Source organism: Elephantulus edwardii, unplaced genomic scaffold (genome assembly GCF_000299155.1).
Source record: "Elephantulus edwardii isolate Elephantulus edwardi_28Jun2011 unplaced genomic scaffold, EleEdw1.0 scaffold00044, whole genome shotgun sequence".
NCBI lineage: Eukaryota > Metazoa > Chordata > Mammalia > Macroscelidea > Macroscelididae > Elephantulus > Elephantulus edwardii.
Window position 1 is genome coordinate 2,077,521 of NW_006399794.1, and position 23,701 is coordinate 2,101,221.

General features: G+C 36.0%; 1 protein-coding gene across 2 annotated transcripts in view; it reads right to left on the bottom strand.

Annotated features, from left to right (window-relative positions):
* USP47 (ubiquitin specific peptidase 47) overlaps window positions 1-23,701 on the bottom strand; it is a 137,564-nt gene that overhangs the window by 40,824 nt on the left and 73,039 nt on the right. For both annotated transcript variants that reach the window (XM_006885411.1, XM_006885410.1), the window contains 4 exons: window positions 17,669-17,818; window positions 11,150-11,245; window positions 10,916-11,068; window positions 7,540-7,707 (listed from right to left, as the gene is read on the bottom strand). In XM_006885411.1, the coding sequence (XP_006885473.1) occupies window positions 7,540-7,707; window positions 10,916-11,068; window positions 11,150-11,245; window positions 17,669-17,818 (567 nt within the window). The remainder of the gene's footprint in view (window positions 1-7,539; window positions 7,708-10,915; window positions 11,069-11,149; window positions 11,246-17,668; window positions 17,819-23,701) is intronic.

Consider the following 23,701-nt stretch of genomic DNA (forward strand, 5'->3'; position numbering starts at 1 on the left):
AGGAGGGACCGGTCCTTGGAGAGGGACTTCATGCTTGGGAGGGTGGAGGGATGGCGCAGGAGGGGAAGGCCCTCAATGAGGTGGATTGATTCAGTGACTGGGGTAATCAGGATGGGTGTGTCAGAGACAGTAAGACTGGCACAGGACAGAGCGAATTTAGGGCTGTTGTACATAGGGTCGCTTTGAGTTGCAAGTGACTCGATGGCACATAACAACAAAAACAACAACATACAATGAGACATTCTCATAAATGTGTTATGCTATTTTTTCTTACACGTCTTTAATATAAAATTTTAGAAACTGCTCGTATATAACAAGTTGTTCTAATACATAATCAATATCATGACATTACAAATATATTTTATTGTTTATTGTTTTTATTCAAATAAGAATCCTATTTCCTTTACTTGAGGGATATCATTATTCTGAAAATCTTCTAAGCTATTCTGTAATACCTTTAGTGTAGTCATTAACTGAAAATATGAATCTGGAATTATATCTAATGAAAGTAAAAGGTTTCTTAAGAGTTTCCTATTCCCTAAGCAATTCTTCACTGTTTGAAATTGATGATTACACAAATTCCAAATATTTGGTTTTTTGTATATAGGGTCATTATAAGTTGGAGCTAATCTGACTGCATTTAATAAGCTATTTTTTTAAGAAAAACAGGAATGAAGTGCCTTATAAAAAAGAGGAAATTTAAATATAACTTAACTTTATACTTAATATCTTTCAAAAGATTAGACATTTCATAGTTTCAAAAGGAATTTGTGATACTGGTAATTCTTGAATTTATTAGGTTTCTTGTGTCAAATCTAAAATACATCTTCTGCAAGTGTTGACAAAGACCAAAACATCAATAAAAGAATCTGAAGGGACTGGATAAAATCTTGATATTATATTACTAAATGCTTTGAACAATATCTTATAAAATAAACAAACCTCCTGATATAAAATGGAAGCCTGCCAATCAATAAGTATACTTTAAAATTGTATCATAGGCATCAAAGAGAAATGAAATATTTTTCCTGGTAAGTTTTGATGATTAGACAACAATGATAGTAGGAGAGTTACAAGGCTGAATCATTTTGTAATTCTGTATATTAATATAACACATAAAAGCAAAATACAAAACTGCCTAATTGAAAGAAGATGAATCCCATGCTTTTGAGTTGTGGTGCTGGAGTAAGTACTGAGTATCTCCTCGATTGTCAGAAGGTTAAATAAGGTCTGTCTTGGAGGAAGTGAGAGCAGGGTGCTCCTTAGGGGCAAAAGATCATAAAGAAACCTTATTTCACATACTTGGGGCAAGTAGTCAAGAAGGGACAGATCTTGGAAAGAGACATTATGCTGCGAAGGGTAAAGGGTTAGCAAAAGAGAAAACGATGACCTGCAGTAAAATGAACTGACATAGTGAATATGACAATGGTTTTCGGTGTATTAGAGACTGGAGGATGGCACAGGACAGTGCACAGTTCAACTCTGCTGTTCACAGGGTCTCTATGAGTTGCATTTGACTGCACAGCACCTACAAACAACAAATTCTGAAAGAATACTAAAAATCAAACCAAATCCATTGTTATTGTAATGCACAATGAACATACAGGACAAATAAAATGGCCCTCTGGGTTTTCCAAGGCTTCCATAGGAAGCAGACTGCCCAATTTTTCTCTTGTGGAGTAGGTAGTAGGTTTGGATTGGTTAACAACCAAGAACTTAGTCACTGTGTCACCAGGACTCATTCTGTAAAGAATAAGAGTTCTTAAACACAATCATTATAGTTTCAAATCACAAATACAATACTGAGAGGTAGAAAGGGGGTGAAAGTTGTGACTTCATCAAAACAAAGGCACTACAGTGGTGTAGTCTGTAGGAAGTGTTACTGCTAATCCAAAGGCCTTGGCTCTTTGGCAGTTCAAAACCATGGGTAATCTCCTCCCATGTGATATGAAGTCTCCAAAACCCCACCAAATGTTCAGCTATGAGCTCGTTCCAAATTTTTGGCCATGAGTTTGAGTTTACTATTACATGCTGCTTGCTGAAACTGAAGAGGACCTGAAGCGCTTGCTGCAGAAGGTCAAGGACTGCAGCCTCCTCTATGGATTGAAGTGCAACATTAAAAAAACAAAGATTCTCACCACTGGGCCAACAGGCAGCATCACTATGAATGCTGAAGAAATTGAGGTAGTTAACAGTTTTAGTTTACTTGGCTCCACAGTCAACACTCTTGGTAACAGCAGCCAGGAAATCAAGAGACGAATTGCATTGGGAAAGTCAGCTATGAGGGACCTCTCAAGAGTACTGAAGAGCAATGACGTCAGGCTGGAGACTAAGGTGCACCTGATGCAGGCTACAGTCTTTGCAATTATGTGCTATGCATCAGAGAGTTGGACAGTGAATAAGGATGACAGAAAGAGAACTGATGCCTTTGAACTGTAGTGCTGGAGAAGAGTGTTGACTATTCCATGGACTGCTAGGAGAACAAACAGGTTTGTCCTGGAGAGGGGGAAGCCGAAATGCTCCTTGGAGGCAAGGATTCTGAAGCTTTGTCTGACATACTTTGGGCATGTTGCAAGGAGTGACTGGTCCTTGGAGAGGGACATCATACTTGGCAGAGTGGAGGGGCGGTGCAGGAGAGGAAGATCTTCAATAAGATGGATCGATTCTATGAGTGGAGTGCTGGAATGAGTGTGTTTGAGATGGCTCGGTTGGCACAGGATAAAACAGCATCTGGGGCTCTTGTACATAGGGTTGCTATGAGTCGTAAGCAATCTGATGGCACATAACAACAACAACAATTGTATAGCAATTTGTTTTGTTAACAGCTAACAATAACAACAACAGAACAACACATTATTAATAGCACAATAAAAAATTAAAGTGGATATAAATATTCAAATACAGTACGGCCAAATGGCATTACATATTTCTAGAACTGGGTAAAATAACAAAGTATGTGGTCCAAATTTCTCCTAACAGTAGCAACTAAAAGACACTGAGATACAATAATCTGTCCAAGGGATACAGTTTATTTATGGCAAAGCCAGAACTGAAACTCAGATCATTTAACCTTCTACTGAAAGGATTTGTAAAGGGATGTTAGGTCCTATCATGTCAAGTACGACTCATAATGAACTTATGAACAACAGATCTGAACTCTGTCCTATTTTGTGCCATCCTCATCATCTCTGACATATTTTAATCCACTGCTACTGTTATTGTGTCAACCATTTTGTAGAGGGTCTTCTCTTTCGCTGATCTTCCATCTTTCCAATAATGATGACTGTCTCCAACGAATGACAGACAATAACTATTTCAGGCTTTGTGGGCAAAAGAATCTACGTCTATCTCACAACTATTCAACTCAGTCATTACAGATCAACCAGGCATGTTGTGACTCATAGTGACTCTATGAACAGATCTGAATCTGGTCCAATCTTCTATCATCCTTACCATCTCCAATATATCAGAGCCCTTTGTTATAGTTACCATTTCTATCTTGTAGAGGGTCTTCCTCTCCTACAGTAACCCTCCCAAGCATGTTTTCTTCCAAGGATTAGCCCCTCCTAACATGTCCAAAGTATGTGAAGCAGTGTTTCGCCATCCTTGCCTTTAAGGAGCATCCTGGCCACACAATCTTCAAAACATACTAGTTTGTTCTTTTTGCAGTCCATAGGATATTCAGTATTCTTTTTCAAAACTATAATTCAAAGGCATTGATTCTTTTCTCATCCTTAGTTATTCAACTTTCAGATACATAGCAAATTATTAAAAAGACCATGTCTTAGAACAGACTTGGGCTTTAAAAGACATCCTTGCTTTTCAGCACTTTGGAGAGGTCCCTGAGAGCAGATTTTCCTAATACATCTTTTGATTCCTGAGTGCTGTTATCAAGGGTATTGACTGAGGATCGAAGTAAGATGAAATAGTTGACAACTTCAATCTTTTCTCCATCCACCATGATGTTGTCTATTGGCACAGTGGTGAGGATTTTTGTTTTCTTAATGCTGATATAACCAATATTGAAGTATATAGTCTGATCTTTTGCAACAAGCGCTTCAAATTCTCTTCAGTTTCGGCTAGCAAGATTGTGTCATACGACTGTTGATGAGTCTTCCTCTAATTCTGATCCACAATCTTATTTTTCATAATGTCCAGCTTCTCTTATGATTTGTTCAGTATACAAATGAATAGGTATGCAGAAAAGATACAGACTTGTTCCACACCTTGCTTGCTAGCTCTTTTCGGACAACAGTCTCTTGATCCAGGTATTCCAGCAAATTCGGAACACAAAGTAGTGAAGAAAGAAGGGCTGACTGGTAGTTGGGAATTATGGACTTGGTAACAGAAATAAGGTTGGAGACCAAATGACTAAATTCTAGGCAATAATTTACTGCAAACACTTTTTAGGAAAAACACAATCAACAATTATACACAGGACCTCACATCACAGACTACACAGGAATTAGACTATCTGTGGAAACAACTACTAAAGAAGCTCACTATCAGCAGCTAAAAGAAACCAGGTCAGGTGCTGGCTGTGGACATCAATAACTCACGTGCAAGTTCAAACTAAGCTGAAGAAAGCTAAAAAAGGGGCAGAAGAACCAAAATACAATCTTGACTCTATCCTACCTGAATTTAGAGACCATCTTAAGAAAAAGTCAGAGTCACCAAACACTTATGATTGAAGACCAGATAAGTTGTGGGATGACTTCAAGGATATCATTCATGAAGGAAGCAAAAGTTTTTACAAAGACGGGAGAAAAAAAAGACAGACAGAAAGAAAATGTCAGAAGAGACTCTGAAAATTGCAACTGAATGACAAGAAGCCAAAACAAAGGGAAGAAATGCTAAAATACATAGTTGAATAGATTTCAAAGGGCAAAGAGCTGAAGCCAGAAAATAAAAAGGCTAGAATTCGATTGGCATTCTTAAGCTTAAAGAGTGGAAAAACAAATTCAAATCTCAAATTACAATACTGAAGGATGCTATGAGCAGAATCTTGAGTGATCAAGAAAGAGCAAAAGAAGATGGAAGGAATGTACAGATTCACTTTAAAAAAAAAAAACTGGCTTACACGGAATCATTTCAGGAAGCAGCATATGACCAAGAACCAATGGTGATGAAGGAAGTAGTTCAACCTGCACTGAAAACAATGGCAAAATAAGGGCCTGGGGTGGACGGAATACCAATCTACCTGTTCCAACAACCAGGGATATGCAATATATAAGCACGGAGTGTATATGATTCAATAAAAATATATAAAAATGGATAGGACCACTGATCCTGGAAATTCCAAAATACCAAGCACCCTCAATTTCCTTGCTCAAACAAACAAAATAGACCCCAAAATCAACACAAAAAAGCATATATAGGCACATCACATATAAAGTGCATACAACAAAATACAAAATCTTGAAAGGGGATGGACAGTGAGGTGGGGAACATAACCTTAACAGAAACAAGGATAAGAATTATGGCATACTTGTCATTAGAAACTTTGTAAACACGAGTGCAATGATAGAATATTTAGTATTAACAGAAAAAAAAACCCAACAAAACAAAAACCCTGTTACAAACCTATATTCTTTATCTAGTGAGATAATCCTTCGAAAGTAAAGGAGAAAATTAAGACATTTGTGGTCAAATAAAAACTGAGGGACTTTGTCAGCAGACATGTCATGAAAGAAATGCTACATTATGCTGAGTGAAATACCCCAGCCACAAAAGGACAAATATTGCATGATGCCACTGTTGTAGAATGGGACTAACCTTGGGATTGGGGAAAGACTGAGTAAGATGGGTTCAATAATGTATACTGCACTGAAACAGAGGAGGGAGAAAACTGTTTAAAAGAGATATGTGATTAGGTATTTCTGTCATGACAGGAGTCTAGAGCGATGGCTACATGGTGGAGTGGACCTGGGGGAGGGTTTGTAAAACAATGAAAGAATTTTTCTTTTACTTTTCCATAATTTTTGACTCATGTACTTTTATCTTGTTAGTTAAATTTGTGTCTTCTAGGTTGCAACACCCCCATGATACATCTTCAAGGATATGAACATGTACGGCTAATCACAATTAATAACAGTGCATCTAAATTCCAAAATCAATCTCCATAATAGTCTATGTGTTTCCTACTGCCAAAGGGGCCCTTTAGAGTAGTGAGAGAAGATCTTCACCCTGAAACCCACAGCGTCGGTGAAGTCTCTCTCAGGGAGGAGTGATAGGGAATAGCAAAGGACACACTGACAAAGGAGATTAATCAGAACTGACTTTGACAAGCATTGTGGCAATTGGACAAAAAAAATTTTTAAGGAAGAAAGAAGATGATCATATAGATAATAAACCTGTGTTTATACAAAGAAAAGAACATAAAAGAATGAATAAATGAAGGCAAATTAGGTTTGAGGGTTTTTAAAAATTCTTCATGTCCGGTGTGAAAAACAATGTATAGGAACTTTGCATGTAAACCAGTATAAATTACCTAACTTGAGAGGGACTGAAGAGCCTTATGCTGAACGAACTAACTCAGTCCCACAAGGACACATACCGTATAAAACCGTTATTGTACAATGAGCATGACGTTCCAAGGGGGGGCGGTGGGTGGAGAGTGGAAGCAGATGGGTTTAATAATGTGGTTGTATAATGTGATGGGTAGGGGGTGAAGAAAAAAATTATTTATTGCTCTAAAAGATGCTCTTAAATCAACAACAATAGTAAATGTACTTTGTGGTTATTTTAAGTGAAATGAATAAAAGTAATGTCATCAGGGACAGAGGGAGGTATTGTTGTTGCTGTAATGTGCTGTCGAGTTGCCTGTGACTCACAGTGACTCTATGTACAAAAACCCTAAACCCTGCTTTATCCCTTGTCAATCTTATTGTCTTTGACACACTTATCCCCATTCCCCATTTTTCCCAGTGACTGAATCAATCCATCTCATCAAAGGTCTTTCTCTCCTGTGCTGTCCCTCCACCTTCCCAAGCATGATGTCCCTCTCCAAGGTCCCACCTTACAACATGTCTAAAGTACGTTAGACGAAGCTTCAGAATCCTTGCCTCCAAGGAGCAGCCAGCCTGGCTTCACCCTCTCGAGGACGAACTTGTTTGTTCTCCTTGCAGTCCCTAGTATATTCAATACTCTTCTTCAGCACTACCAGCTCAAAGGCATCAAATCTCTTTCTACCATCCCTAGTCATTGTCCAGCTCTCTGATACATAGCAAGTAATTGCAAAGGCCATGGCCTGTATCAGGCGCACTTTAGTCCCCCGACCAGTATCGTTGCTCTTCAGTACTCTGGAGAGACCCTTTACAACAGACTTTCCCAACGCAATTTGTCTTTTAATTTCCTGGCTGCTGGCACCAAGAATGTTGATTGTAGAGCCAAGCAAACTGAAGGTATCAACAATCACTTCATTGTCTATCAGGATGCCAATAGTACTAATCACAACAGCTATAGTAATTATACATCAGTTTAAAGATTATATTATTATCTCCTTTAACTAAAAAACACAAAATTTTTAAAGAATGTTACCTTTTCAAGTCCAGGTTTTGAGATCTTCTCAGTTCCACTATTGCTTTCAAGGCAGATCCCTTCATCAACACCATCGTCATTGGAAAAGTCATTGCTCATCTGATCGCTGTGACAACTGCCTTCATTTTCTGCTCCACTGTCAGTGCAACTTTCAGTCTGAGGAGATTTCTAAATAAAGTGCAATTATTTTAAAATTATAAGCCAAATAAATATAAGATACATTCACATTTATAAAACTTTTTGTTTGCTTTTCCAAATAATGTAATCTAATTTCCATTTTAAGAAAAAAATTTTTTTAAATCCAGTATAATTTAAACATACAGTTATTTGGACTTTCATTATATCTTATTTATTTTTGCATGTACCATCGAATCGGATCCAGCTGGCACAGGAGGAGATTCCCCTTCCTTCTCCAGCAGAGCATCTGGTGGATTTTAATGGCATGTCTTCAGGACTGCAGTGCAGCTTCTGCCTCTAGGCCACCAGAGCTCCCTAAATCTTATTTATTTTTATAGTTATAAAATAAAACTACAAATAACTTTTTCAACAAAATGCATTATTGCATAGAACCTTCGCTCTAAAATGAGCCCTCAAACCCCAAAGGAACATCATCTGTTTTCTAGAACAAAAAAATTCAATCTATTACTGTGCTAGGTATTATCGCTAATTAGATAGCAAAAGAAGGTATTTATCTATTCTAAAGGGGGAAATTGTTAACAACTGGTCATACTTTCTCATGTTTTGGTGGTTTTGAAATAGTTTTAACATAAATTTATTTTGAAAAATTTAACTTTATAGATATCCTCAAACAACTTTAATATTTTAAAAAGAAATGCATACATGTTAAACTTTTTAATTCAGTAGTTTTGAACACATTTCTATGATGTGGGATCTCAATACATCATCCAATCTATTCCACAACCCCCCAAAAAATTCATACTTTTTATCTATGTTCTCTTCCTTTGGAAAAAGATTTTTCTTTATAAGGAATACATTAGAAACACAAAAAAAATTTGAGCTGACACTGATCTCTGTGTAACTATCGTGCTAAGTATTATGTGTCCTGTGAAAGTTCAGTATAACTTGGAAGGATTTCCTAATTTAAGGCAAGTGTTTGAAGTCTTATTTTAAATTAAAACTTTTCAAATGTCACATGGTCACAGCTCTTTTTAATAAACATATACTTAACTAGTACACTCTCTTCTACAGAAGTTATAAAGTATTGTCCTTAACTTTCAGACAAGATAGCAAGCTCAGAAAGGTGACATGTTGTTGTTATGTGCTGTCGAGTCGCCTGCGACTCATAGCGACCTTATGTACAACAGCCCTAAACTCCGCTCTGTCCTGTGCCAATCGCACTGTCTCCGACACTCCCATCCCAATTATCCCAATCACTGAATCAATCCACCTCATAGAGGGCCTTCCTCTCCTGCACCGTCCCTCCACCCTCCCAAGCATGATGTCCCTCTCTAAGGACCGGTCTCTCCTCACATGTCCAAAGTATGTTAGACGGAGCCTCAGAATCCTTGCCTCCAAGGAGCCACCCGGTTTAACCCTTTCCAGGACAAATCTGTTTGTTTTCCTAGCAGTCCATGGTATTCTCAATACTCTTCTCCAGCACCACAGCTCAAAGGCATCAATTCTCCTTCTATCCTCCCTGGTCATTGTCCAACTCTCTGATGCATAACAAGTGATTGCGAAGACCATGGCCTGTATCAGACGCACCTTAGTCTCCAGAGAGACACCTTTGCTCTTGAGTACTTTGGAGAGGTCCCTAACAGCAGACTTTCCCATGGCAATGCGCCTTTTAATTTCCTGGCTGCTGGTGACAAGACTGTTGACTATGGAGCCAAGCAAACTAAAGCTGTGTACAATCTCACTCTCTTCACCATCCATCCTGATGCTTCCAATTGGTCCAGTGGTGAGAATCTTTGTCTTCTTGACATTGAGCCTCAATCCATATTGTAGGCTGCAGTCCTTGACACTCTGCAGCAGGTGCTTCAGGTCCTCTTCAGTTTCAGCAAGCAGGGTTGTGTCATCCGCATAACGCAGATTGCTGATAAATCGTCCACCAATCTTGACCCCACATTTCTCCTCACAGAGCCCAGCCTCCCGGATAATCTGTTCTGCATATAGGTTGAAAAGGTATGGAGATAGGATGCATCCCTGGCGTATGCCCTTCCCAATTTTGAACCATGCAGTGTTCCCTTGCTCTGTTCTGATGACTGCCTCCTGGTCCAAGTATAAGTTTCGCATTAGAACGATCAAGTGTTCTGGGATTCCCATTCTTCTCAGAGTCAACCATAGTTTGTTATGATCTACACAGTCAAATGCCTTTGCATAGTCAATAAAACATATAGACATTCTTCTGGTATTCCCTGCTTTCAGCCAAGATCCATCTAACATCAGCTACAATATCTCTAGTACCACGACCACTTCTAAACCCAGCCTGGACTTCTGGTAGCTCTCTGTTGATGTGCTGTTCCAGTCGTTTTTGGATAATCTTCAGTAAAATCTTGCTTGCATGTGAAATCAGTGAGATTGTTCTGTAGTTTCCACATTCTGTTGGGCCACCTTTCTTTGGGATAGGAACAAATATCTCTTCCAGTCAGTTGGCCAAGTGGTCGTTCTCCAGATTTCTTGGCACAACTTGGTGAGCACGTCTAGGGCAGCATCTGTTAACTGAAATATGTCAACTGGTATACAATCTATTCCTGGAGCCTTATTTTTTGCCATTTCCTTCAAATAAAGATAAAGAAAGGTGACATAAATGACCTAAAATCAAGAAGTTGTAAGTAGAGGAATGAGGTTTTAAACTTTTATCTCGGTAGACCTAGAGCATGTGCTTTTCTATTCCACATTGCCTCTTAGTATCTAAGAGTACCAAATGAAACTTGAATACTTAAAATTATGTCTGAGCTTGGGAAAAAGGTATTTTTATATGTACAATATTTACAAGTACTCAGCTCCGATCAGACAGAACCTAAAGGCAATTCTGAGAATAAAGATTTATCAGTCTGTCAACAACTATGCTTAATTGGCTGCAGCTCTTCCTCATAGTAAAATCATTAATAGATTCCTTCACAGTAGAGTGTGACATTATGGATTTTACTGGATAGGACTACTTTCTAACAAGACTAGAGCCTGATACCAGTGTTAAGGAGCTTTGGTGGTGGCAAGAAGTTGCACTGCAATCTTGAAGGCACATGGTTCAAGGCCACGAGCTGCTCCGTAGAAGGATGGGTAATTTCCTCCTACGAGATTGTCTATTAAATCCTGCCAGAGGATCAGCTATGGGTTGGTACTGACTCTGAGGTATTCAACAACAACAAAACAGGATTAATGAAAAATATTACAAGAAATAAAAAATATTTACCTCATCTTCGACATCAATAAAGGTACTCATATCTAGTTCTTCAGGAAAGGTCATCCGATCATTTAATTTAATCCTATGCATAGTTGTATAGTCAAAATCAAACCTTTTCAATTGTAAGGTTAGCAGGTAAGGAAAATGTAAAAACCGAAGACCCTAATTTTAAAAGAGAAAGATCCTATTAAATTCTGAATTGTTGCTCAGAATATTAAATATTCATTTCTTTATGGAATCTACCTTTCGTGCATCACACTTCTTCTTACAACGTTCACAAAAGTACTGATTAGGACCATCTAGGATTTCTGGTTGAATAAATGCATGCAGTGCTTCTTCCTAGTAAGGGGTGGGGAGAAGAACACATGATTATTCTATAATTACCTTAAAATACTGTTACTGAAAACACTTTGAATTAAACTGATGCATTATCTAAATATTTGTATGTAGAATGTTTAGAAAAGAAAGAACTTGAAAGGTACCAAGAAAGTGGAATAATCAGCAAAATAGTATCACTATAAAAACTGAGGGAAAAATTTATTTCATTCTGTGTAAGATCTAATGTCACTAAATACTAAATTTTAAAAACAATTATCTTTATGCAAACCAGTCATATCTACTTTTAGTTGTATATCTGATTTTACATTGTGGTGGCTGGCTGAATCAGAGTAATTTAACAAAAAAAAATAGTCTTTACATTAAAAATGAATTCCATCCTTATTATAAAAGCATTAATCTTGAAGAAGGTATTTTTCAAACTACACAATATGTAACATTTACCTCTGAAGGATCCATAATACTCATACACTTTCTAAACTCCTAATTATCATTAAATTTAAGGCAAGTGGTCCACTACGCTGTAATATAAAGATGACAAAACACTGCACAATCTTCTCACTGCACATCGAATACTACCTTACTTGAAAATAACAAGACGGATCACCTAGTAAAGAATATAATTCTTGTTTCTCCATACAATTTTAAGGTAGAGAAACAGGAAATAATTAAATGACATAAAATTAACTTTTAGTTTAATTACAGGCTTTTCACAAATTTAATTTTTGTTAATATAACAACATATAATATTAGATACATAATCTCAAATGTCATCTGATCTTTACATACTAAGAGCAATAATTTCTTTTTTTTAGAGTAATAATTTCTAATAAAAAAAGAAATAGGGTGATTAAGACAGACTATCTCAAAATATTGTTCTTTTGATAAAGAACAATCTGTTCTGAGTTTGCTCTGACCAAAACTATTTAGTTGCAAAATAGTTGGCAAAACTTACAAAATTACTGTCAATCTGTAAGATAAAAACTATAAAAAGATACTAAAAAATCTTCTAAAGTCAACTCATTCTTTTATTTTCAGGACACAGGAAGTACCAAGAGGCAGGACAGGGGCAAGGGTGGGAGAGGAATCAAATGGCTAGGCTTGTCTTTCTCACATGATCAATCATTTTACTTGATGTCAGAGGAAAAGCTTTACTTGATGTCAGAGGAAGTAATTTTCTCACATCAAAAGACCAGATTTACTGGCCTGATGGAGACTTGTGGAACTCTCAGGCTGTGACTTGTAGATACCCTTCAGGCTTGGAACTGAACTCATGCTCATGGCTCGATTTTCAGCCTGGTTCTAGAGGAACAGTCTGCAGCACTGCTAAACAAAGGCTGAGCTTCTCTAGTGGTCACTCCATTGGTACTCCTTAGAAGACAGATGGGCAGTTTCCTCATTAAGATTTACAACCTTGGAGATCTGATGGAGGGGAACTCTTAAGTCAAAATCAATTTCATGGCAGTGATATCAAGTGAACAATAACATCAAGGAGGAATATAATCCTCAGTACAATCAACTACATGAGATCAAACAGGCAGCATTAGCCCAAAATTCAAGGAGCTAAAGTCCCCACTTTGAAAATGCATTTGCACAATATCCAACTGAATAAGATCTTGGAAAAATTAAGGGTATAGTCCTGGGGACAGATGACCTCCTCACTCTCTGTGGGATGTTTACTTAGTGGGTCTCTAACCAAAAGAACTATAGGTGTGTGCCCAAGACCACAAGAAAGTTAAAACTCACCATTAAATCACTGTAGAAGTTATGATATAAACTTGAGTACACTAAACATAAAAATTTCTTTGGATTTCATTAGTTTACCTATGAATGTAACAAGTTTCTATTTAATACTTTAAAACCAATCATCAAACCATATTTACTTAGAGAGCAAGTGTTTGTTTTATGTGATCTGCTCTTTCAAAGAACACTAGCAGGAACCATGCAACCAAAACCAGAGATGAGCAATACAGTAATAGTCACAACACACAGTTATTCAAATATCCTGTAACAGAATTAAAGCATTCTAACAAAAAGTGGCCTAGAATAGGGCTAAGCACCAAATACATCTGCTGTGTCACAAATGATACCCATGTGCAAAACTTTACTGTTAAATAAAAAAGCACATTACAATTTCTTAGACTAATGTTAAACATACAAGATTGACTTAATTTCTTTAATTAATGAAATATGCTTTCAAAACTAACAAAAATTAGCTGCAAATCAAAACAAGAGCAATGTAGCGTGTTAACCCAGCATTAACAGCAAACTCAGTAAGATAACAAACAATAAATGCTGGTCAGGGTGTAGATAGATGGAAACTCTCATATACTGCTGGTGGGAATATAAAATGATGCAACCCCTATGGGAAGCAATTTGGTGTTAGCTTACAAAGTTGAGAACAGAACTATCTTTTGATCTAGCAGTCCTATTACTACATATACATATATTCTAAAGAAATAAAAGCTTCAACCCAAACTAGTGAAAGCACAACCATGTTCCATAAAGCATTATTTACAACAGCAAAAAGATGGAAATAATCCAAGTATATATCAATGGATAGATGGCCACAATCTATGGAACATTCACACAATGGAGTATTAAGTAACACTTAAGAATGATAAAGAATTCATATAACACTGCACACATGAATGAATCTAGAGAATATTATGCTGAGTAGCATAAAACTCAAACTCATTGCTGTATAGTCAGACCAAATCATAGCTGACCCTTCAGCAGATTTTTCAGAGGATATAAATCACACGAGAGGACACTACCCATCTTTCTCCATCAGACTAGCTGACGACTGCCTCTGGGTTGGCAGCACAACTCCTTCACCCACTAGAACACCAGAGCTCCCTGAGTAATGTTAAGTAGGTCATAAAAGGATTATTATAATGTAAGACTACTATTATAAAAAGGTAAGGAAAGGCTTATACTCAGACTATTCTAAGATGGTTATCAGAAATGGGAAGGGAGAAAGAAGGAAGAAAAATTAATAGATTAAGAAAGATAAAGGGAAAGGCAACACATATATAACAACCAGACACTGTAATGAATGGATAACATTAATAAATAATTAATGTTATAAAAATGTCTATAAAAGATTAAATGAAACATCACTATGATCTGTAAACTTTCACTCAGCTAAAAGGAAAAAAGAATGAACATTTTATTAAAAGAACTAATACAAAAAACATTTCAACTGACAATTTTTCAGAATAAAATAAGGTAAACCAGTAGGAAAAACATGTGTATTTTAGTATTTTCATTCTCTATTTAAACATCCCAAGGAGATAAATGTAAATTTAACTAAGTAGGATGCTCCATAAATCACCTTAATCTAATTCAGAGCATCCCAAAATGTGTCTCTGAGAATCCTAATATCCCTTGAGATATTAACAAATGGGCCCAAGAAAAAGAAAATAATAGGATAAACAGGGTTTAATAAATTCCTCTAATAGAGTAATCCCTATGGGCATTTACAATACAAACATGTATGAATATACACTCACACAGAGTGAAAGTCCCAAAGATAATTATAATTGTAGTTTCCCAAATGTATTTAATGCCTTTTCACATTTATTGTATTTTTGAAGACTGGTATTTAAAAGAATACAATCTGAGAAAAAGAATATTACCAAAGAACCCTTAAGTATTTTTTTCCTACTTGTAAAAGGAAGACTAGTAATTTCAATAAAACTCAGTTATTATTAGAAACTAATTCAACACACAAACTATTACAATTTAAGGCTTCCCTTTTAAAAATAAGACACTCTCTGTACTCATTATAAAGATGCTGTTATTAACCACACTAAAAAAAAATCAATGAAAAATCATTACATTTTATAGTGATAAATTAGGTGAATGGAAACTTCTACATATATTTATATAAACCTTAAATATTTTTCCAAGTTAATTTATCTGACCACAAAGATAAAAAAACCTCAAAAAATTAGATAATTCAGATAAAAGTTAGAAATAAAACCAAACCTTTAGTATTTAATAAAACTTCACACTTAACTGTCTCAAACTACATATCTGGTTAACCTTGGTTATATACACACACACCTCTAAATTCTGGCTTATTAAAAGCAGAATATATAATAAACAGGATGTATAGGAATCAAGGTTGTATTTAAATATATTGAGTAAATAAAAAAAAAAAATACCAGAATCTACTAATAAACATGCACAAATAAGTTTAAAAGATTCTAATTTAAGGATAAATTTCATATACAGCCTTAGTGGAATTTTTAAATAACGGTTTGACATTTTGCAATTCACACGAACTATAAATGAACTTAAAAACACCATTAACAAAATACACAATGGCAAGCAGTGATATAAAACTAATTTAGATACTGTGTAATGATTTCTGTGGACTAAAATGTAAACTTAAATGTTCTTAATTCATCAAATAATCGAAATCACTTACCTCTAATTAAAGTTCTCTGAAGGTAGTATCCTCCTTAGAACTCCTATCTTGGGTAGTTTCACCTGCTGTTACTTCCTCTCAGAAGATTCCAGCAAAGTCTAAAAAGTTTTAAGTTCCCTTTTGCAAGTCCTATTAGTGCATGTGTGTAATAAACCTGTTCACCTACTGCTTCATAACCAATTTCCAATTCTCACTGAATCAATATCACCACCACTGACTGTGGATCGATGGAGGACAGACACTACCTTTGGAGAATTCCATTTAGAAATATGAGGGGTTTTTTTTCTCTTCTCCAAAAGTGTCTTCCATATTGTTCCACTGATGATTATCTATAAAGTACTTAAAAGCATAGTGGCAAATCAACAGGCAAATAATGACACAAAGATTCAGCTAAGATTTTGCTAAATATGCAAAAAGATGATGCTAACATGGCAACAACAAAAAAAAAAGCTTCCTCAACATTTCAATTATTGTTGTTGTGTGCCATTGAGTCAGAACCGACTCATAGCTGACACTTTGGCAGGTTTTCAGAGGCAGTTAATCGCATGGGAAGAGATTGCTCGTTTTGCTAAATATGCGAAAAGATGATGCCAACATGACAACAGAAATAAAACACGTTTCTCCAACACTTCAATTAATACACAAAAAACTGAATAGAAAATTCCACATGAAAAACTTAAAAAACCCCCAAACCCTACTATTTAACAGGTAAAATAGTTGCTATCATTTGGGATTATCAAGTTGTTCTAAGGATATTTCTGCTAAAGAAATGCTGTATTTAAAAACCAGCTAGAAAAAGTATTATTAAAAGCTAAGTATAAATATTTTATTGAATGATTTTTCAGTATGTTATTTCTAGCTCTAGTTGCTCAAATAATTAATAAAACAAAATAAGCCACTCAAACCAAGAGCCATTCAAAATGCCTAGAATGCTTAGCTTAAAACGATATTATCAAATATTTAACCTTTCCCCCTCCTCTTCAAATATAGTGGCAAGCATAACTGGGTCCAACTGCTTTCCTCTTTTACTATTCAGGAAAAAATGCTTTACTAAATTATTGCTTTGGATTTTCACTGTCTTGTTTCAGAATTATCTACTAATTTCTTGGCAACATACATAAAAGAAGGAGGACAAACCATTGTACCAAATCATTTTAAAGTCCCTAAGAGTAAGCCCTACGTCTGTGGCTCTTCTGTTTTGGAGAATATAGAATAGCTTCAAAATCACTAGTTTTAGGCAAAACTCATCATCAGCTTGACAAAAAGATAAATAAAAACCAACAGGAAATTCTATCTCTTTTATTAGATCTGTTCCCCTGGTACATACAAGGCCTAAATGTATACTTCTGAATACTTTAATTTTACATATCAGCCTAACTCTTCTCATGACTCTCTTTTGTAATATAAATACATATACAAAACACAGTGAGACAATTAACTAAAAACAATGGATTAATGAAAAAAAGGAACAAGAATGTTAGCTAATCCATTAGATATCCAGTATACAAACTGCACATAATTTGGACTCTTCAAGTTATCTGTACTTACATACAGTGTAGTTCTTACTGAGAATGGAGATATTCTTAAAAATTATGGCTTTGTTTATCATAAAAATGAAGCATATTGACCAAAACAATATCCTCTCCTCAAAAAACACCAAAATATTTATTCTTTAATAAAAAAAGTCCATGTAAAACAGATTTCTAAATTAGACTGTTAATAGAGATTTTTAAAAATCTGATAATCACCTATCAGATGGAATACAGAACCATGTGCACATCTGCATTTGTTTTCCCCTTATACATGCACTATTAGGACTCACTGAAGGGTTAAAAAAATCTTCTAGATCTTGCTAGTTTAAATGCAGGAATAATTAACAACCCAAGAAGGTGTATCTAGGATGATACTTACCTTAAAATAGATTATACCACTGTGCTATTATGTATTCTGTGTAGAGATACACAAGCAGTCAGCTGAAAGGTACACACCACACTAGCAAATGCTTGACTGGATCCATAAGGTCGGATGACCAACGGAATATCAAGATATGTGTCGATTCTCCAGCCCTCATACCCACATTCCAGACATCTCACGTAGTCCTTCAACTTGCCTTGATAAAGTTCATTTATAAGATCAGCCTAAAAGTAAGAATATTTACAGTTTAAAACATTTATTTGAAAACACAGTATCTCTGAGAAGTCTGCAGAAGAACTTATTATATTGTTAAAACTTTAAAAATCCATAATATTAAACAGACTTCTCTAAAACTTTATAGAAAACAATTCAAGGCTTAACAAAAAGTATTTTTAAAAATCAGTAAAATGAACAGTTTTGAGTCAATTAAAGTAACTTTTTAAAAAATTCTTGTATCTTTAAAAAGGAACTATTAAAATACATTTTGATAAATTACCATTTTATTAAATGATCACCTCAATCCATCATATTAATTTTCCATCAGAAGAATATATTCTATCACTTTGGAATATAAATTGCTTTATAAGTGCATATAGCCATTTTCATAATCACATATATACAGATTTATAAAATAATATCCTTCAATTCTAGGTGCAACTAAGACTTTCTCCTTTTTATTGATATACATGCCACAATTTTAATGAGGAATAGGAATATATGGAAATTTAAAAAAAAATCAATCTACTTAAAAATGTCCTCATCTAAAGACAGACTTTTCAGAGTCCTGAAAATTGGGCACCTTGGACTCTTGTGGCTGGAAGGGGACAGTTAATTCCCTAAGTAGGAAGCCCCCTTCCTGAGAATGTTTTGGCTCAAGATTCTTATATTTAAACACAGAAATTCAGTCCCATAGGAATATTTACAAAGAATGCAGATCACTAGATGACTTCCCCCCTCATCTCTTAAGTATGAGCTTCTTAAGTATTAAGTATGAGGTAAAAATAAATTCTAGTTTATGACACATAAGCTTTCAAACAATGTTATATCTTTTCTAGTGTGATACCACTTATGTAACGCTTTCTTCTTTCCCCTATGCTGGTCATATACCATTATATCTGTTGTACCAAGGAGTGCATTTTTAAGCTGCTCTAATCAGTATTTTGTAGATATTTTTCACAGCCGCTAACAGCTCTCAGTCCCTTCCAACAGGCATTTATATCATAATCTAATAAGTATATAACAATTCTTTAAAGAAAGTTACATAAAACAATACTTATCTTTATTTTTTTTTTTATGGTACTCTTTTTAAAAATTTATTTTAATGAAACTTTACAGACTTTGGATTTCCATCCATTCATTGTTTCACACTTTCCTCCCTGCCCACCTCTCAACGCTAGTTAGCTTTTCTCTTTGAAAAGTTAAAAAAAAAAAAATTTCATTGTTATACAATCCCCCCTACATCCCCTAGTCCCCTCCACTAGGCAGCTTTCACTCTGGACTCTTATCATGACAATAATACCTAATCATATATTCCTCTTAAATAGTTCTCCCCCTCATCTGTTTCAATGCAGTATATAATATTTATCCTCTTAGTTTCCCCCCAACTCTGATGTCAGTCCTGCTTTACAACGGTGGCACTATGCAGTATTTGTCCTCTTGTGACTGAAATATTTCACTCAGCATCATGTCCTCCATGGTCGTTTACTTTGTATATTTCATGAGTTCCTTATTTTTCAAAACAGCATTAGTATTCCATTGTGTGAATATACCACAGCTTCTCTATTCATTCGTCTGTTGATGGGCACTTGGGTTGTTTCCAAATCTTTCCTATTGTGAACTAGGTGCAATAAACATGGGTGAACGTATATCTTCTTGGGTGGCAGTTATGGTTTCTGTAGGGTATATTCCCAGTAGTGGAATTGCTGAGTGAAAAAGCAAACGATGCAGTGAAACCTGAGACATTTTCGACAAGTCTCATATTTACAAAGGGAGCAAGCAGCACTTCCAAATCCCATTTGTATCTCCACTGCATACTAACCCTGGAGTTCATCAGTTTAGGTTTATTCCCTGCAGAGTAACTCCCGATTTATGAATTCATTCTTAATTCATTAGAAGAAATTGCGACCTCCTGTGTTAATAATCATAAGAATGCAGAAGCAGTGTCACCAAGAGCACTGATGATGGTCTTGTTCTCTCACCTAAAGACAGGCTGATAATGAACTGATTAAGTAGAACCTTGAAATAAAATTTACAACATAATACTTGTCATTAGACATGCTTCCAATATAATGGCTCTAATAATGCATTTTGTAAAGATTATGAAATTAAATAGATAAGAAAATTATTAATGAGGCATGAACTAGCTTTGCAAATTCAAATTTTCTCCTGTAACAGTAAATTCAGGGATGTGATTGGTTTCTTGGCCATGCATCCTGTGTAGGTGTATAGTGTCCCAGCTCATGGCTTAATATCCTGCTGTCATCATCACCATGAAGTTTTAAATTACTTTAACTTTGATACTGTGTTTTGTTAACAAATAATCCATACACCCAGAAGTGAGTAGGAAAAAAGTCATACTGCCTTCCACAGTGGCTGCATCATTTTACATGCCCACCAACAGTAAATAAGGATTCCAGTTTCTCCACAACCTCATCAGCATTTGTTGTTTGCTGTTCTGTTAAATTTTCCTATTTTTAGTCATACATGTTTTGATACACATCTCTCTTAGAGCTAGGGATTTTGAACATTTCTTCACGTGTTTGTTCGCCATCTGAATGTCTTCTTTGGTGAAGTGTCTGTTGATATTCTGTGCCCATTTTTCAATTGGGTGGTTTACCTTTATCTTGTGGTGCTCAAGATCCTTTATCAGACACGTCATTACCAAATATTTTTTCCCAGTCTGTGTCTTCCCTTTTAACCCTGCTGAAGGTTTTGGATGTGCATAGGGATTTGATTCTTAGAAGGTCCCATTCATCTATTTTATCCTCTCCTGATTGTAGCCTTTTCAGTATGCTTGGAAGACTATTTAGGTTGTAGATTAGGGCTTCTGGAGCTCTTCCAAGCTTTTCACTAATGAAGTTTACAGTCCTTGATTTCAGTCCTAGGTCCTTGTTCCACTGTGAGTTGGTGTTTGTGTATGGATTGAGGTGTGGGTCTTGCTTGAGGTTTCTGCCAATAGTTTTCCAATTTTGCCAACACCATTTGTTTAAAAGGCTGTCATTCCCCCACTTAACTGATTCCATCTCCTTGTCAAAAATCAGTTGACCAGATGTAGATGAGCTGATTTCTGGGGTCTCAATTCTATTCCACTGATCTGTGTGTCTATCATTCTACCAGTGTCACAATGTCTTGAGCATTTGAAATCAGGGCGTGAGATGCCTCTTACCTTGTTTCTTTTTAAGGAGTGCTTAGCTTATTCCGGGCCTCTTTCCATCTTGTTGAAGAATGGAATTTGTATTGGGATTGCAATGAATGTGTAAATTGCCTTTGGTAGTATTGTCATTTTCACAATATTAAGTCTTCCTATCCATGAGCAAGGGATATTCTTCCACTTCTCCAGGTCTCTTTATGTTTCTTGTAGTAATGTTTTATAATTTTCTTTGAAAAGATCCTTTGCGCTTCTGGTTGTATTTATTTCCAAGTATTTAACTTTGTGATTAGCTTTTGTGAAAAGTATTGTTTTTCTTAGCTCCAGCTCTTTATTCTTTTTGTCACTGTAGAGAAATTCAATTAATTTTTGTAGGTTGATCTTGTATCCTGCCATTTTGATGAATTGGTCAACTATGTCCAATAGGGTTTTGTTTTCCATTTTTTAAAAAATTTATTATTAATTTCAATGAAAATTTACAGAGACTTTGGATTTTCATTCATTCACTGTTGCCCTTTTCCCCCCTACAAACCCTTTCCCCTAGTAAACTACCCTCTTAGAAAAGTAAAAGAATAATTCTTTCACTCTTTTACAATCCCTCCCCGCCCAGGTCCACTCCACTATGCAGCCTTTGCTCTGGACTCCTGTCATGACAAAAATATCTAATCACATATCCCTTTTAAACAGTTTTCTCCCTCATTTTTTTCAATGCAGCATACATTATTGAACCCATCTTTCTCAGTCTCCCCGCAAACCCAAGGTCAGTCCTGTTCTACAACAGTGGCACCATGAAGCATTTGCCCTTTTGTGACTAAGATACTTCACTCAGCATAATATCCTCCAGGGTCACCCATTCTGAATAATATTGCACAAGTTCCTTGTTTTTCAATGCAGCATAGTACTCCATTGTGTGAATATACCACAGCTTCTCTATCCATTATTCTGCTGATGGGCACTTGGGTTGTTTCCATGGTGTGTTTCCATGGGTGTGCATATATCTGCTTGGGTGGCAGTTCTGGTTTTTCTAGGGTATATTTCCAGTAGTGGAATTGCTGGATCGAATGGTATCTCTATTTGCAACTTCTAAAAAAGTGCCATATTGCCTTCCACAGTGATTGCACCATTTTACACTCCCAACAACAGTGAATAAGGGGTTCAGTCTCTCCACAACCTTGCCAGCATTTGTTGCTCGCTGTTCTGTTAAATTTTGCTATTTTGACTGGGGTGAGATGTTATCTCATAGTTGTTTTGATTTGGATATCTCTTAGAGCTAGGGATTTTGAACATTTCTTCATGTGCTTGTTGGCCATCTGAATGTCTTCTTTGGTGAAGTGTGTGTTCATATCATGTGCCCACTTTTCTACTGGAGTATTTACCTTTATCTTGTTGTGGTGCTCAAGTATTTTATAAATTCTGGATATAAATTCCTTATCTGATATGTCATTACCAAATACTTTTTTCCAGTCTGTGGCTTCCCTTTTTACCCTGTTGGAGAAGTTTTTGGATATGCACAGGGATTTGATTCTTAGAAGGTCCCATTCATCTATTTTATGTTCTCCTGGTTGTAGGGTCCAGTAGTTTTTTTGCTGAGTCTTTAGGGTTTTCTAAGTAAACTATCATCTGCATAGAGTGATAATTTTACCTCCTCTTTGCCATTTTGGATACTTATTTCCTTCTCTTGCTTTATTGCTAGAAAGCCAGTAAAGACTTCCAATGCAATGCTGAATATGAAAGGTGATAATGGGCATCCATGCCTAGTTCCTGTTCTCAAGGGGAATGCCTTTACTCTCTCCACTGAGAACAATGTTGGTTCTTCAGTTTATGTATATACTTTTTACTATGTTGAGGAAATTCCCCTCTATTCCTATTTTGTTGAGTGTTCTGATCAGGAAAGGGTGTTGGATTATGTCAAAGGCCTTTTCTGCATCAATGGACAGGATCATGTGGTTTTTGTTCTTTGCTTTGTTAATGTGATGAATAAAACTGTTTTTCTAATGTTGAACCATCCTCGCATACCTATTATGCATCCCACTTGGTCATGGTGAATTATTTTTTGAATTATCATTGGATTCTATTGGCCAGGATTTTATTCAGGATTTTCGCATCTATGTTCATGAGAGATACTGGTGGTGTCTATGTTCATGAGAGATACTGGTGGTGTCTATGTTCATAAGAGATACTGGTGGTGTCTTTACCCGGCTTTCAAATCAAGAAGATGTTTGCTCCATGGAATGAATCTCGGAGAATGTTGTCATTTTTCATTTTCTGAAATGGTTTATGTAGAACTGGTGACAGTTCTTCTCTGAATGTCTGATAAAATTCACTTGTTAAACCATCTGATCCAGGACTTTTTTTGGCTGGAAGTTGTTTTATTACTTTTTTCCAATTATTTCTTTTGTAATGGCTCTGTTCAGGTGTTCAATTTTGGTTAATGTCAGTTTAGGTACGGTGTGAATTTCTAAGTATTTGTCCATGTTCTCTAGGTATTCATATTTGTTTGAGTATGTTGTTGTTATTGTTATGTGCTGTTGAGTTGTTTGCAACTCACAGTGACCCTATGTACAACAGCCCTAAACCCTGCTCTATCCTGTACCAATCACATTGCCTCTGACACACCCATCCCGATTACCCCAGACACTGAATCAATCCACCTCCTAGAGGGTCTTCCCCTCCTGCGCTGTCCCTCTACTCTACCCAGCATGATGTCCCTCTCTAAAGACCTGTCTCTCCTCACAACATG